The sequence below is a fragment of the Microtus oregoni genome, unplaced genomic scaffold (assembly GCF_018167655.1).
Source record: "Microtus oregoni isolate MIOR12 unplaced genomic scaffold, Mior012 000008F_ref0000371, whole genome shotgun sequence".
Taxonomy (NCBI): Eukaryota; Metazoa; Chordata; class Mammalia; order Rodentia; family Cricetidae; genus Microtus; species Microtus oregoni.
Genome location: NW_024543067.1, coordinates 37988847 through 38006216, shown reverse-complemented (window position 1 = coordinate 38006216; position 17370 = coordinate 37988847). Strand labels below are relative to the sequence as shown.

General features: G+C 47.7%; 1 protein-coding gene across 10 annotated transcripts in view; it reads right to left on the bottom strand.

The window, feature by feature from the left end:
* Dnm2 (dynamin 2) overlaps positions 1 to 17370 on the bottom strand; it is an 89521-nt gene that overhangs the window by 52101 nt on the left and 20050 nt on the right. For all 10 annotated transcript variants that reach the window (XM_041657740.1, XM_041657742.1, XM_041657741.1 and 7 more), the window contains exon 2: positions 3322 to 3395. In XM_041657740.1, the coding sequence (XP_041513674.1) occupies positions 3322 to 3395 (74 nt within the window). The remainder of the gene's footprint in view (positions 1 to 3321; positions 3396 to 17370) is intronic.

Below are 17370 nucleotides of genomic sequence, written 5' to 3'. Positions count from 1 at the left end.
TTCTGGGTGAGGGCAGGGTTCACTCGTGGGCCACTAGGCTTCCTGGAGCTTGTGGTCCTAGGTAATTTTTAAACAGCATTAGCTACTAGTCATGGCTCAGCAAACCAGCCTGAACAAGAAGCCACAAGGCACTTGGGTGTCTAAAGTTCTGAAGGGGAGGGCCTTGGTCTGGTCATGAAGCCTATCTTTAGATTCCTGAACCTCAAAGAGCAGCGGTCACTGGGGTATGGAGAACACAGGTCAGTCCAAATGGCTGGCTCTGCAGCTTTGGTCCCAAGCATCAGTGTGAGGAACTTGATCTCTAGGGCACACCTATCCCTCTCCCACCTCTCTACCCACTATTGCTATGACTTAGAATGTGCTCCCAGGGACCCTGGCCTAGGGCACATCTGAAGCCAGATCCACTCTCTAACCAGCCCGGCTGAGCATAGTGAATGTGTGTCTGCAGCGTCTACTAAGACAGGCTGGGGAGATGACCAGCATGGTGACAACACCACACACCTGGAAAGAAACGCAAAGGCTGCCTCTCCAACAGACACCTCAAAAGTCATCCTGCCCTAAATAGTCACACCTAGTAGCCTGCTCCAGCCTCCTCGCATGTGCCTGGCCACATCCCTAAGAGCAGCCGCAACAAGGATCTAAATAACCCTCCTTTGGGACTCAGGCAAGAAGTGGGAAAGTTAGGGCTCCCTCCAAGAGGGAGGAAAGTCAGGGACTGATCTGACCCTTTACGAAGGTCAGCTCTGGGCAGATGTTCCCCATTTCAATGGTTCCTTTTGTGGGCTTTCCCTCAACCCTACCCAGACCCACAGAGCCTCAGGTTTCCAGTAGACTTTGGCAGCCCAGGAACCTCCCTCCATACACACCAGGTCTGTTAGGCACCAACACCCCCTCTTCCCTGCACATTCCAGTCAGGCCTTGAGGTATGCTGTTCCAGCTATCAGGGAGGCTGCAAGTGGAGGATCAAAAGTTCAAGGCCTACCTGGAACAGAGTGAATTTAAAGTCTACCTAGCCTACAAAACGAGAAGCTAAAAAAATCACAGTTGGAGGGACTGGGAATATCGCTCAGCAAGGTGCTAAGCTAGTTTGCATGAGGGTCCTGGGATCCATCCAACACCCCTTAAACCAGGTATGGTGGTGCATAATTAAAATGCCAGTACTTGGCAGGCAGGAAGGCCAAGAGCTCAAGATTGTCCCTAGATACAAGTGGAGACCAGCCAGAGCTAACAAGTCTAAATAAACGAACAAACAAACAGGGCTAGGGATGCAGCTTGGAGCACTTGCCTAGCATACCCAAAGCCTTAGGAGCATTCCCCAGTACCAGAAACACGCAAAGTAACTGTCTGCTCCTGCGATGCCTATGCTGTCTGTCACCTTCCCCCTCTTCCCAGCACCTTTTCCCTGGGAGCATAGGGTGGTACTCAGTTTCTGGACCAGCCTATGACAAACTGAGTGCTCAATGAACCACTACTGGTGGCAGCCTCTATAACAAAAGCAATGGCCTTCCAAATTAGGAATCAGCTGATCTGCTGTCCCAACAAACTGTCTCCAGACAATCTAGCAATAGCAAGCATAAAACTATAGTGAATGGGCCAGAAAGATGACTCAGCAGGGAAGACACCATCCTGACAACCTGAGCTGGATCCCAGGGACCCACATGGCGGAAGGACAGGACTCCTGCAAAGCTGTCTTCTTCTGATTTCCATGCACACACAAAATAAGAAGATGAATACAAAGAAGAGGGCTAGACAGATGAATCAACAATTAAGAGCATACACTGCTCTTACAGGACCCAAACTTGGTTCTTGGGACCCAGGTAGGTGGCTTAGGACCACCTGAGCTCCAGGAGATCTGGTGGCTTTATGCCTGTTTCTGTATCTGCATTCAGATGCACAAGCCCACACATAGACACATGCATACACATGATTTAACAAATAAAATAGGGGCTGAAGAGATGGCTCAGGGGTTAAGAGTACTTGGTTCAAGTCCCTGCACCCATACAGTGGTTCACAGTGCCTGTAACTCCTATTCCTGGGAATCTGATGCCTTCTTCGGACCTCCACAAGGACCACACACACATGTGAGCAGACATATATGCAGGTGAAATATCCATACAATTAAAAATAAAGATATAAAAAATTTTAAAAAAATAAATTAAAACTACGGACTACAGTAAAATTAAGCATGGTGGCTCACCTAGTACTGTCATCCTAGCGCTCAGGTCCAAGAGAGCTGGGCCAGTCTGAGTACCAGCTGTCCAAACAAGCAACCAACCCTGCAGGTATAAAGCTAGCACTGCTCATCAAGGGCCTGGCACATGATTAACTGGTTTTCCCATTATCTTTACTCTGCAGACAGGGTGCCCACAGAGAAGCCAGCACAGGAACCTGGAAAGGCTTGGCTCCCTTCCCTGCTTACCCAGGCAGGCTTTCCCAGGGTAGCCAGGGACCAAAAGCAGCAACAATGCCAGCTGGTATCCCATGAAAAAGTGCAAAACAGGGATTCCTAAGGTGAGGCAGAGCCCTTCAGGCAATGAGAGCAAGCACAGGAAGAGTTGCCTTTCCCAGCATAGCTGACTGCAGCCCATCCTGCAGCCTTTAAAGAGGCAGAACCCGCAAAGGAGCACTGTGCACCAAACCTCCAGGTCTCAATGGGACCAGGATAAAGAAAAACAGCAGGCCTTTGGAAGGCAAGGTGTCAGGTCATGAGCATCCCAAGTCAGGGGCCCACTAGAAATGCAGGGAACCTGGCTATGCCTCAGTTTCCCCAACTGTAAATTTAGTTATAAGGCATGTGGGGGAAAAACTGGCAGCATGACACCATGGACTGGGCCTCAAATGACAGGCACAATGGTTCTTTTAATTGGGCCTGGTCTGTGACTGCACAGGAAGTATAGGGAAGCAATTAAAAAAAAAAGATTTAGAAAGTAAAACCATGGTTCTAGTTGAGGATTCAGGGCTGCAGCTGGGGTGTTCACTGAGGTGTTTTTCATCTTCCTTTTACATGTGGGACCTTCAATTCCAACCAAGCCCACGTCTGCACCCAGACTTGGCCGCCACGCCACGTAGGACTTGTTTGTTGTTGTTTGGAGACTGGTTGACCTTGATTCTGATCCTTCCACCTCCGCCTCCCTAGTGCTGGGATTACAAGTGTGCACCACCATGCCAGGTTTATACGACGCTGAGGATGGAACCTGGCCTTCCCACATGTTAGGCAAGCTGTCTGTGAACTATGCTGCCTCTGTATCCCTTATTTTACTAATTTATTTATATTTTATTTTTACTTTTTCTTGGTTTTTGTTTCGATTTTTTTTCTCATACCTGTTTTGGAAAAGATGAGCTGCAGAATGAGAGGCCTCCGGGTGACAATTCCTGATCCACGTGGAAGGAAGTCCCTGGGAGAAGAGAAAACAGCAGAAATGACTCACACAGTCCTGCTAGAGAGGCAGGAAGTGTGACCACAGGCAGTGAGCAACTGTCTGTTGCAAACCTCAGCAAACACGGACCCCAGCTGCCCCCCCCCCCAGCCCTCAGGCTATGGGGGTCTGTGAAGAAGGCTGAGGATTCAGCTGTGTGGACAGTGTTGCTCTAGCACTTCCACAAGCTCTCTCTTTGTATTGTATTCAGACAATGTTCCAGTGGCAGAGTCCCAGAAGACTGAGGGAGGATCGAGTTCAAGGTCAGTCTGAACTAAAACAACCCAGGATGCTGAAGGCTGCGAGGCAGGCAGATGGGATTACACAGCAAGATGCTGTCTCAGAATAAAACAAGGGCTGAGAGGTGGCTCAGTTGCTAGAGTGCTTGTCCAGAACACAGGAGGCTCTGGGATAGATTCCCAGCACTGAAAGAAATGGGAATGGTGGCTAAAAGCTTGTACCAGCACATGGGGTGGCAAAAGCATCCTGAGTTAGGTCATCATCAGCATTATCACATGGCTGGTCCAGTTCTGTCTGGCGAATGGACATCTGTGTGGGCTGCCAAGTAGGGATAGAAATGAGTACAGCTGTCCTGGACACCTCATACGCACCCTCCACAGGCACATGGCCCAGGCTAAGCTGGTACACAGATGGACTTGAACCTGAACAGGCAGAGCTCTCTTGTGATAAGATCAGGGCAGAGGCTTCCTTTGGAGGAACAGACAGGAAGACACATGACAGAACTTTCTGAGGTGGCAAAAAAAAGTCCTCAATGCTGATCTGTACAGTAATCAGCAACTTTTTTAAAAAAGTTATCAGAATAATCAGGGTGTGTATTTAAGATGTGTGCTCTACTGTATCTACATTAAATCTCAGGAAAGGTCACCAGCAGGGCATCAGAGGCAGAAGGATCGAAAGTTCATGACCAGCCTGGGCTACATGTGACCATATGGGAAAACAGAACAATTCAGATCTAAAGAATCTGCAGAGCAATACAGGATGGCAGTGCACTTGCATAGTGTGTATGAGACCCCAGATTAGGTCTTTTACATAGCACAAAAAGAACTTGGGCTATGTGGCTCCAGAGACCCATGTGGGAATTTTGCTGGGGAGGAGGGGAACTCAGCAGCAGAAGGATCTGAATGTCAAGGTCGTCCTTGGCTGTAGCACAGGGGCCAGGTCAGCCTGAGCTACGTCAGCTAGGGCTATAGCTCAGCAACACAGCACCTGTCTAGTATGGGCAGTTAACGAGCTCATCCCCAGAAATGCAATAGAAAGAACTAAAGACAAGAGAGGGGGGTGAAGGTGCTTGCCAGCAAGGTTGAAGACTGAACATAATGCCTAGGACTGGCATGGAGAAGAAAGCGCCAACTCACAAGTGTTCTTCTGACCTCCACCATGACCACAACACACAGATACACATGTGCATAATAAATGAATGAAATGTAACCTGTTAAGTGTTTCACAGAGTAAGTTAAACAAAAGCTTCACAACTCAGCAAGAGGGGCTAGTCAATACCAAGAGTCCATTTAGAGGCTCAGGAAGCCAGATACATGAAAGAAAAAGAGCCTTTTATCTTCTCACAAGGAATTTCCTTCTGGGTGGACCAGGTAGGGAGGATTTGTTTTGATATTAAAGAAAACACAAATGAGCTGGGTCCACTGACTGTCCTCAAACGTTGCTGACTATGTCACTGGGTGCTGATTTCCAAAAATCGTTATGGTCAGTGTGTTCAAGGTCATGCCTGACTAGATAGTAAGTTATGGATTAGTCTCAGATATCTGAGACCCTGTCTCAAAAGTCCTAAACTAAATCAATTCATTAATGTAGTTAAACACATCCATAGGTACTGTAGAACAGCCTCTATGGTGTGACAAGTGAGGAAGAGAGCAAGAGCACTTTGCATGGATTCACCAATTTAACAGTGATAAGATCAATTCCCCCATCTCACAAAACTGAGGGACTCAGACTGGGTCCTGCCTAAGGCTGCAATGCATCAGCAAAGCCAGCAACTTAAGACTGAACCACATGAGGTCCACATGAAGATGCTGACCTCCAGCTTCCAGAATCTCAGCCCCTATCCCACAATGCAGCCTCTCAGTGGGGATCACTGAGGAACACCCTCTGCCTCCAGGAACAGTAACCACTGGTATGTGCTCCAGGGCTTTACAGTGGGGGCATCTGAGGTGATAAGACACACTGAGGACAATGTTGATACTCCAGACATCAGCCTCTGTCCCAGACAAGGGACACAGAAGTTTCAAATGATATGTGGGATATCCTGGACAAGCTCTAGTTTCATAAGAAAAGTGACCAATAGGGAGGACAACAAAGAAGGCAGAGCCCAAGGAGGAAGAGGCTAAACAGGAGATGGCCAGTCATGTTACAGGCCAGACCAGGAGCTAGCAGCCCAGAACTAATATAATGCTGCTTCCATGAGCCCTGGAACTGAGTGCACAGCATCTGAGCCCCCAACCCCTCAGGGGTTTGGTCTAGAAAGGTCTGCTCAAGATGATTTCCACAGGCCAGTGACACAGTCAAGTAGGTAAAGGTATCTTCTGTCAAATCTGAAGACCTGAGTTTGATTCCTGGGCTTCACATGGTAAAAGGTCAGAACTGACTCTGGAAGGCCTCCTCTGGCCTCCACCTGCATGCCATGCCAAGTGTACCACCACCACTACCCCACACACAAAATAAATAAGGAAATAAATGTGCTTTAGATTTTTTTCCTGCTTTCTGGAGTTGGAGTAATTGGCTCAGTGGCTAAAAGCACTGGCTGCTCTTCCAGAGGACCCTGATTCAATTCCCAGCACCCACATGGTTGCTCACAACCATTTCTAATCAGGGGATCCGACACCCTCTCTGACCTTAAGCACCAGGCATATAGGTCGTCAGTACACAAACACACATGCCAGCAAAACACACATACACATAAAAAAAATAATCTTAAGAAAAGTGTTCCCTGGACAGAGCAGAACACACCCAGCAGGCCTCTAAGCAGCTCTCCCACAATGCCAACTGTCCACAGCTGGCAATGGACACCTCTAGCTTCATCCAGTTCTTCCTTCCCCAGGCCACCCGCCTCCCACCGCATGAGTCCTTTTCTCTGCTGTTGCTATGACATTTCCTGTGTGCTCTGGCTGCCCTAGCATCCCAGTTTCTCAATTAGCTAGTTCTGTGCTATGTGACTTGGGTTCACTCTCAGGTCTGGGTTTCCTGGTCAGTAAAACTCTGCCAACCGTGGGGGATGGCAACAAAATATATGGGGATGGGAAGACTCCAGCTCAAAGCCACCCACACCTCCATATCTAAGCACAGGTATCAGTTCCCCAGGCCAGGTTCCACTCTTCTGTGTCTCTAGGCCTGGTACAGTGATAACACATGGTCAGTTTAGTATAAAGGGTGACATCATTTCTCACTGTCAAATGGAGCTGTTCCCCTTCTGTTTCCTTCCTTTCTTTTTTCTCTTTTGGCACAGGGACTCTTGTAGCCATGCTTGCCTTGAACTCTTGATTGTCTTGTCTCTACCTCCCAAGTGCTGGGATTACAGATATGTACCACCATGCCTGGTTTATGTGGTATTGATGAACCCCAAGGTTTTGTGGATGTTAGGCCAGCCCTCTAACTGAGCCACAACCCAACCCCTCAACCCCACATTCCTTTCTAAACACAGACCTCCAAAATGCTCCCCTACAAAAGTGTTGTGTCCACTCATAGCTGCCAATCCAGTCCTGGTCTCCATCCAGACTATCTAGGTCCCCCAGTGGCCCTCGGAACCCTTGACCTTCGCAGGAATTGTTCTTTCTGCCAGGAAACCCTTCCCTAGGGAACTGCCCACCTACCAATGGTCAGAGGCTAGAGCTTGAGCCCATTCTTCCTTCCTACTCCCGCCAGCTCAGCCTCAGAGGCCCTGTAACAGATCAGAGCTGCGCTTGGTCAGGTAAACAACAGCCTGAACACAGACTCTCAAGCAGCAGCAATAATTCAGTGTGTTGAGGAGACAGAAGGTATATGGGCTCTTGGGTCAAATGTCTCTGTTGGCTGTATCACGCCCTCTCTGGGCAGTGGTTTGGTCCCCTATTCACAAGACTAGAGACAGGATCGGTTGGTCCCTATTCACAAGACTAGAGACAGGATCGTTGTGAAGGCTTCTCCCCCTCCAGCCTGTAGTAGGATGAAAGGGTTCCTGGGTGGGGCCAGGGAAGAGGTAGCACAATGGCAGGCTTGTTTACCTTCTTCTGGAGAGAGACCTTGGCTTCACCCTGAGTGAAGAGGGTGGGGGCAGCTTGTGAACCAACAACTGAAGGCCTTCTAGGGAAGGAGAGCAGACACGCCAAGAAAGGGTGAGCCCTCACCAGCAACTGAGTAGCCTGGTTTCTGACAGGATGGAGACCCCTTCCTCATCATCCTCATTCCCCAAATCTCAGAGCCTGAAGTTAAAGGTCATACCAGATCAGATCCACTTTCTGTCCCTCGGCAGCTGATTAGGGCCTGGGGGGTGGGGGGACAGGTAGTGTTTCTCTCAGGCTCAGACCTTCCCAGGCCCACTAAGCTCTGCACAAGCTGCTCCTATCAGCTCCTGCCCCTCTCTGTCAACACAGACCTCCAAGCTCCCTTGTCACAGGCTAGGCCCCACTTCTACCTGCCTCAAGCTTTCTTCCCGTTGCACTCCCAGACCGGACTGATGACTCCTAAGTTGTTTCCTACCTCCCTGTCGGTCCCCTACTATGCTCCCATCCTAGCAGCAGTCACACCATGGTTGGACACAAACTTAGCTCGTGCTCTCTCTCCCCAGTCTCCCCGGACACAACAAGTACACTATCAGGGTGGGATCAAGGGCTGACTCAGCCATTTCACAGAACAGGACACTGAGCTCAGGTGGAGGGGGTGGCAACCTGGCGCTGCTCACGTCCTAGCTTCTGCCCAGCAGTCCCTCCCTAGCCAGGAATCCAGCAGAACCCAGATCAGTCCCACCCTTGGCACTCAGACCTAGTGTCACCTGCTCCTGGTCATATCTGAGGGCCAGTTTGGGCGAGGATCAAGAGCAGGAAATAGGGTGACTTGATGGTTATAGCTGTGGGGCTTTTCAGTCTTTGGATTACTTTTAGAACCTTTCTGGACAAGCTAGAGAGTTGGGTGACCTCTTACGGCCTCAGTTTCTTCGTTGGTTAAGTAGGTAAGACACCTGCCTCATAAGAGAGAGAGTCAGTTACAAAGTTTTTACCACAGTATCCCACAATACAGCATTCTTGGATCTAGGGAGATGGCTTGGCCAGTAAAGTGTCTAGCACACAATCTGAGGAAGGACCCGGGTGTGGGGCCCCAGCACCTACACAAGCTAAGCAATGGTTTACACCTGCAATACAGCACTTGGGAGGCAGGGAGAGAAAGATCCCTCCCTAGCTTACTGGCCAAGCAATCTAGCCCGAACTGATAAACTCCAGATTCAACAAAAGAACCTAGTCTCAAAAATATGGTGGGAAACAATATAACAAGAGCTATCCACTATCAGTTTCTGTTTTGCACACCCACACACGTGACAGCAATAGTCTACACAGGCAAAGTAAGGGGTAACCTGCAATCACTACTCCTCTGGTAAGTTTCAGGGGCTGCCATGCCATCACGCAACAATCCCCTCCCCCCCATCACTTATTCCCTCTTTCTTCCACAGTGAAATCAGCACATTTCTGCCTCAGGGCCTCTGTTCCTTTCTTATGACAACTCTGGCTGCCTCTGCACACTGAAGGCTCAGGTGCGATGTCCCCTCTTCAGAAGGCTCTAGCTGCTTCCTGGTGAGCTTACACCCACCCTGCACTGCCTGTTTTCGTTTTCCTCACAGAGATGTCCTTATTAGCTTGCACTTTCTGGTTCATCTACTTCTCAAACGAGCAGTTCCAGCTGGAACATGAACACCTCCAGGGCAGGTAGGAGATGGGGCCTACACCCATCAGCACACAGAGAGGGCAGAGACCCCACAGTCAGAAACAAGTCACTGCCTACAAGAATTAATAGGGACAGATGGCAACACCTGCCCAAGAGAACATCATTAATGACCTAAATGTGCAGGGCCAGGTGCTCTCCAGAGTGTGGAACACAATGTGGGCTTTTTACAGAGGAAAGCTGCTCTATATGGAGAAAACCTGTGTCATATTTAGGAAGTTTTATTGTTGATGTTTGTTTTCTTTGTCTTGTGGTAGGATCTCATGGTCCAGGCTGGCTCTGAAGCCTCTATGTAGCTGAGTATGATCCTCCTGCCTCTTCAAGTGCTGGAATCACAGGCATGCACCACTATGCCTGGCTTGTGGATGGAGTCCATGGATTTGTACATGTCAGGCAAACACTCTAACCACCAAGCCCTAGCCCCAAACAGGGGGTTTCATCCATTTGTATCTTTCTTTCTGCATAGAGGCAACTGGCTTGATAGAGGTCATCCATGGATTGGGAAGAGCACTGGTATCTGTTTCCCTGGGTGTGGTGGCCCTCATGTGATCCCAGCACTCACTGGTAGCAGGAGGATCTGGAGTTCAGGTCATCCTCAGTTACGTAGTAAGCTCTAGGCTAGCCTGGACTCATGAGACCCCACCCAAACAACAACAAATGAGAAATTCAAGAGTGTCGGTAAACGTATGAAATTCTAGCACTCAGGAGGCAGGATTACTGTTAGTGAGACCAGTCTGGGCTCCACGAGACTTTCTCACGAAACAAAGCAAAACAAAATAAAACGAAACAAAAGTATGTTTCAGTCTCCAAGGTGATATGAATTTCAGATTTTGACAGTTCATTTATAACTTTATAACAGGTAAATATTTAACCTGTCACCATCTGGTTGTATGGAACAGCCAAACAACACTGCCCAGAGTGACAGGGAAGCTGCTTGAATCGCGGAACCGTGGATCTCATCTCCACCCTTCTAGGCCCTCTGATGGCCCAGAACTGCTGGTGGCAAGAGTTGTGACCATGCCCTGCCCTCCTGTGTGTCAGTTAAGTGCCCTCAGCAGAGGACTCTTTCATATCCTGGGTGCTGTGTAAAACAGGGTAAGGTGAGGATTGAGACAATGACCCCAAGTCCCTACAGCCTCAGTGTGACAGATGCCTGGCAACATGTGGATTCCCACCTCTGTGGGCCCAACTGTTCACTAGGAAGGAAGGAAAGACACGCAGCCTCCCATCTACCAGAACATTCCAGAACCATTCTCCTACAAGCGATCCCTTTTGTAGACCCCTCCTCTGACCCAACAGTGTCTCTGGATCTTTTTCCTTCAGCAGCAGTCATATATCCTTCTCCCAGCTCCAAGTAGCCTGTCAGCTCCACAAGGACCAGGAAGATTGTCTGCTGTGTTCAGCACCATGTCCCAGCAGTGTCTGCCACTTGGTGAGCAAAGTGCTTCACTGAGTTCCATCCCCAGGACTGCATAGAACAGATAGGGTGGACACACCTGTACATTCCAGCACTCAGAGATGGAGGCAGAAAGATCAGAGATACAAGGTCATCCTTGGCTACACACTAAGTTTGAGGCCAGCCTGGGCTACATGAGACCATTTCAAAAACAAACAAATAAAATCACCCCCTGTGAATAAACAGCCTGTGCAAAACATATATACCCCACAGGAGCTGGGCTGACAGTGGGAAGGCAGTCTTGCTGTGCTACCACGGGGCTCTCCTGTCCCCAGTTGGTCTTTTGGTTGTTTAAGGGTATCCAAATGTAGCTCTAGCGGACCTTAACTCCTTTTTTTTTTTTTTTTTTTTTTTTTTTTTTTAAAATATTTATTTATTTATTATGTATACAATTTTCTGTCTGTGTGTATGCCTGAAGACCAGAAGAGGGCGCCAGACCTCTTTACAGATGGTTGTGAGCCACCATGTGGTTGCTGGGAATCGAACTCGGGTCCTTTGGAAGAGCAGGCAATGCTCTTAACCACTGAGCCATCTCTCCAGCCCCCCGGACCTTAACTCCTAATCAATCCCCCTGCCTTGGTATCCTGAGTGGTGGAATTCTATGCTTTCTCTACTCACATTTGGTAGATATGGGAACCGGGTATTTGGGGGTAAAGTAACTCAGACCAAAGCCACACAGGTAAAAGTGACACTTCTGACTGCTGAGGTGCCTACCTAAGTCACAGTGATCCTGCTCACAGCACACCTGGGAGCCAGGATAAAAAGAAACCAGAACTCTGAACACAGGAAGAATGGGGCGCCGCAGGCAGAGTCTGCACCCTGACAGCTGAGCCACCATGTCCCAGTCCTCCATCTGTAAATGGGGTCCTAATACTTAGTCATGCCCTGAGGCAGAGCAGGCAGAGGAGGTACAGGGAACCATAAGAACCACACAAGCAGCACAGACCCTTCTCCTCAGCACCCCTGTGAGGACACTAGCAGAGACCTTCTGTCACGTGAGGTAACACATTCCTAAGTCCACTTCCTTCAGGCACGGATCCTTCAGCACAGCACTCACACAAGCCTGGTGACCCTCAGGCTCTGTCAGGAGAACGACCCCTAGAAACAGAAGTCCATGCAATATAACGAAGGGAAATAATAGACAGAGTCAAGGAATTCTGTGTGGATGTCAGCACTCCACTTTATTCATTTGTGTGTGGGCAATGTGCATGCATATGCCATCTGTGTGGGTGCACATGTGTGCGTCAACATACGGAATCAAGGCTGATGTCAGTCCTTCCTCCATCACCCTTCACCTTATTTTCTGAGGCACTGTCTCACAGCTGTAGTTCAGCGAATCCAGTTAGTCAGCTTACTCCGGGACTTCCTGTCCCTGCCTCCCTCCTGATGGAAGCAGGCCTCCACACCTACAGCTTTTTAAGTGAGCTCTGGCGATCCTTTCAGTAATTACACAAATTGCAAGAAAGGGTCCCTATATTCCTGAGGCTTAGGGCAAAAATACTGAAATTTCCAGACTAGCCTGGGTTTATATAGAAACAGCCAATCAAAAGAAATCTGGGTGGAGGGTTGGACTGGAGAGGTAGGTCTGCAATTCAGAGCACGGACTGCTCTTGCAGGACCCTGGGCTGGTATCTAGCACTCACAGGAAGTGTCACTCTAGTTCAACCCAGCACTCTCCTGGTCTCCTCAGGCACAGGCATGCATGTGCCATACACACATAGATGCAGGCAAAAACATACACAGAAAATTAAGGTAAGTCTTCGTTTTAGTTTGAGACAGAGATTTTCTGTACTGTCCTGACTGTCCTTGAACTCCCTCATTTGCCTCTGCTTCCTGAGTGTTGGGATTAAAGGTGTGCACCACCACTGCCCAGCTTAATCTTTAAAAAAAGAAAAAAAGAAGAAAGAGAAAGAAGAGGCTATGCAGGTTGTCGCAAACCTTTTCTACTGGCACCAGGAAGCAGAGGCAGAAGGATCTCTATGAGTTTAGTAAATTCCAACCAAGATGACATAGTGAGACCCTGCCACTTACCCAACAAAAAGGAAAGAAAAATAAGTGAAAGATGATCAAGAAAACAGAAAACATTTAAATACTACCAAGAAGCAACAAAGTGGGAAGAAAGACTTGTGCTCATATCCACCTGGCAACAGTGAGGCCTATACTCTCTGGGGGTTTTGTCCGTCTGCTTTTCCTCCTTTTCCTTCATGGTGGGCTAGAATTCAGGGCTCCTCGCATGCTAAACTAGTGCTTTCCCACTCAGCCATCTTCCCAACTCTCAAGTGTATACAGAACAGCCTCCAAGAGACTGAAGGTTTGGCCATGGCAGAGAATAGCAAAGACTGGAGGCAAGGAAAGTATGCTCCCCAACTTCAGTAGAAAGTCAGAATTCACAAGAGGGAATTGGTGAATTACCAATATTACGTGGACACCAGCCACTGTGTACCTACAGTCTGTAGAGAGGGACCCAGTGATAAAAAGCAAGCTGCTGGGTGGTGGTGGTGCACGCCTTTAATCCTAGCACTAGAGACGGAGGCAGGTGAATTTCTTAGTTTAAGGCCAATGTGGTCTACAAAGCAAGTTCCAGGACAGCCAAAGCTGCACAGAGAAACTCTGTCTTGGCAGGGCTAACAGATGGGGTAAATCAAAGCTTTAAGAACTGGGGTTCCGGGGCTGGAGAGATGGCTCAGAGGTTAAGAGTACTGGCTGCTCTTCCAGAGGTCCTGAGTTTAATTCCCAGCAACCACATGGTGGCTCACAACCATCTGTACTGAGATCTGGCGCCCTGCTCTGGCGTGCGGGCATACATAGAGGCGGAATGTTGTATACATAATAAATAAATAAATAAAATAAAAAAAAAAAAGAACTGGGTTCCATCAGTAGAATGCTCCCCTGGGATGCAGAAGCCCTGCTGTTCCCAGCGGTTCACACCTGGCATCCCAGCACATGAGAGATAGAAGCAGAAGCAGGAATTCAAGATTTTTCTATAGAAAATATACAGTGAATTTGTGGCTAACTTGTTTTTTTTTTAAAAAAAAAAAGTGAGGGGAGGAGAGGGAAAGGAAAGAACCAAGACTTCCCAAAGGGGGGGGGAGACTCAAATGATTAATATTTGGAATAAATGTAGGGAGATCACGACTAACCAAAAAACAAACAAACAAATAAAAAAGGATGAAGGGCTGTCAAGATGTCTCTGCAGGTAAAGGTGCTTGCTGTATAAGCCTGAAGACCTGAGTCTGATCCCCAGAACCTATATAAAGATAGAACTGACTCCAAAGTTGCCCTCTGACCTCCATGTGTATCACACACACACACACACACACACACAAATGAATGAATTAATATTTGTAATTTTTTTTTTATTTTTAAGATAGGGTCTCATTCTGTAGACCTGGCTAGCCTAGAAATATTGACTAGGCTCATCTTGAACTCACAGAGATGCACCTGCCTCTGCCTTCTGAGTGCTGGGATTAAAGGTCTGCACCATCATACCCAGCTAAGATTGGCTTATTTTTATTATTTATTTATTTATTTACTTATTTTTTCAAGGCAGGGTTTCTCTGTGGCTTTGGAGCCTGTCCTGGAACTAGCTCTGTAGACCAGGCTGGTCTCGACCTCACAGAGATCCGCCTCCCTCTGCTTCCCGAGTGCTGGGATTAAAGGCGTGCGCCACCATCGCCCAGCTTGGCTTATTTTTATTTTATGTGTGTGTGTGTTTGCCTGCATGCATGTACATGCACCGTATGTACAGAGGCCAGATGAGGGAATCAGATCCCCTGGAACTGAAGTTACAAAGGATTGCAGGCTGAGGATGTGGTGCTAAGAACTGAGCCCAAGTCCTTTGAAAAACAACAAATGCTGTTAACCACTGAGACATCTCTCTGATTCCATGAAATACTTTCTTTCTTTCTTTTTTTTTTTTTTTGGTTTTTCAAGATAGGGTTTCTTTGGATCCTGTCCTGGAACTAGCTCTTGTAGACCAGGCTAGCCTCGAACTCACAGAGATTCACCTGCCTCTGCCTCCCAAGTGCTGGGATTAAAGGCGTGTGCTACCACCGTCCTGTCGAAATACTATTTTTTAAAAGACTAAGAGAACACTATGAAAGAAATTGAAAACCTTGGAGGAAATGGGAAAAAAATTTTAGAAAGAAACTAAATGGCTGAAAGTGGTAAAATATCTTTAGACTTCAAAGGAAGAAAGAATCTGAATTAGTTCTAAAAAACATTCCCCAAAAGACACCCCAGAGCCAACAATTTCATGGTGAATTCCAAGAAACACTGAAAAAGGAATGAACACTAATTCTTCAAAGACTCTTCCAAGGAAGGGAGGAGGAACACTTCTGAGCTCATTCTGCAAGGGCAGCACTATACTACTCAGGAAGTCAGACAGCAGCAGCAGCAGAAAGTTCCGCTCCTCCTAGAAGCTGAGAGAGTAAATGTAGGATCAGCACGATGCTAGCCAGGGAGGCCCCTGCCACATTATAGGCTTCTGCTACTCTACTGCCCTTGGTGGCAAGCAGAGCTAGATGTTAGAGCTATTGCTGAAGACATCACACACTGGACTGAGAGCTATTTCCTGCTGACTAGTGGCAGGTATTTAGTGCTGAGAGCAGGGCTGTGGTAATGCATGCCTTTAATCCTCTGGAAGCCCTGGATAGTCAGGGCTACACAAAAAAACCCTATCTCAAAAAGAAAAAAACCAAAAACAAAACAAACAAACCCCAGTACAGTTTGGGGATGAGGAAATGGCTCAATGGTTAAAAGCACTGGCTGCTCTTCCAGAAGACCTGGGTTCAACTGCTAGCACCTACATGGCAACTCACAATAATAGTCTGCAACTCCAGTTCCAGGGGATCTGGCAGTCTCACAAGGATAAGCATGCAGATAAAACACCAATGCACAAAAACTAAAAATAAATAAATCTTGAAAAAAAAAGATGCCGAGAAAATCACCAGTGGTCCTACCCAGCTGTGCCTACAAGCTACAGTAACAACCTGTCTGGGAAGACACATCCACTGGCGCAGCAATGCTATCAGGATTATTATTCGTGCCTGTCTCTGTAGAAATGGCCAAAAGCTGGTAGTTAGAGAGGTCCAGGATTTGGGAGAGCACCTACTACAGGTTTTGGTTTTGTTGTTGTTTTCTTAACAGGGTCTCTCTATATAGTTCTGGCTGTCCTGGCACTGGCACTGTAGACTCTGTGTCTCAAGCCCACTGCCATGCTACTACTGTTGTTTAACTGTCACACTGGACTTAAAAATAACCAACAATCAGTGCTGCTCTCAGCCTCCATCAGAGAAGCTGACCTCTGCAGTGGGGTCCGGGCCAAAGTGAAGAGTGATTGAGGGTGCTCACACCAGACCTAAATAGGACAACTATAGCAGTGCCTCCAAAGATCCAGAAACATCTGGAAGCGGGGACAGAAAGATGTTATGAAGCCAGACATATGCCTCTAATTCCAGCACTCACACGCAGAAGCAGGTAGATCTTTGTGAGTCTGAGGCCTACGTAGGGAGTTCCAGAATAGCCAAGGGTACATAGAGAGAATCTGCTTCAAAAAGACAAGAACAAGCTTGGTGTGGTAGTACATGTCTTTAATCTGATCTACAGAGGGAGTTCCAGGATAGCCAGGACTACACGGAGAAACCCTGCCTTGAAAAACTAAGAATTAGGGTTGGAGAGATGGCTCAGCGGTTAAGAGTACTGACTGTTTGTCCAGAGGTCCTGAGTTTAATTCCCAGCAACCATGTGGAAGTCACAACCATCTAAAATGGAGTCTAATGCCCTCTTCTGGCATGCAAGCACACATGCAAACAGAACACAGATACATACAGACACACACACACACAAAGAAGAACTAAAAAGTAAATAAATACATAAATAAAGTAAATATTTTAAAAGCCAGAGAACAAAAAGTGATAAGAGGCAGTGTCTTCTGGACAGGATGGAGTTGCAGCTACTGGCTCAATTCCTGCATAGGCTTCAGCCTGCCAACATTGCATTATGCACGGAGGAGGGGACTCATAGGCTCCATCCCTCACTGAGGGACTACAGGCAGGGAGAAGGTTCTAGGGGGCATTATCATGTGCAGTAAATACACTCATGCCTTTGCAAGCAACCATAGCTAAACAAGACTAGTGGGAGGGGTAGAGTGAAAGCAAAGAAGACTGCTTCGGCTAACCTCCCCCTTTTATTTCTTCCCTGAGACAGAGTCTCTCTACATATCTCTGGCTGTTCTATAGCTCATGAAGACCAGGCTGGCCTTGAACTTACAAAGATCTGCTTGTCTCTGTCTCTGGAGCGCTGGCATTAAAGACGTGCACCACTAGTCCAGCTCTTAGCCACTTTTCTATTGCCATGACAAAACACCATGAGAAAGGTTAAGTATTTATGGGGCTAGAGTACTGGCTGCTCTTCAGAGGACCTTGGTTCAATTCCCAGCACCCAACTGTCTATAACTCAATTCTAAGGGATCTGGCACCCTCACACAGACAAACATACAGGCAAAACACCAATGCACATAAAATAAAGACAAGTTATTTTTTTTTTAAAAAAAAGCAG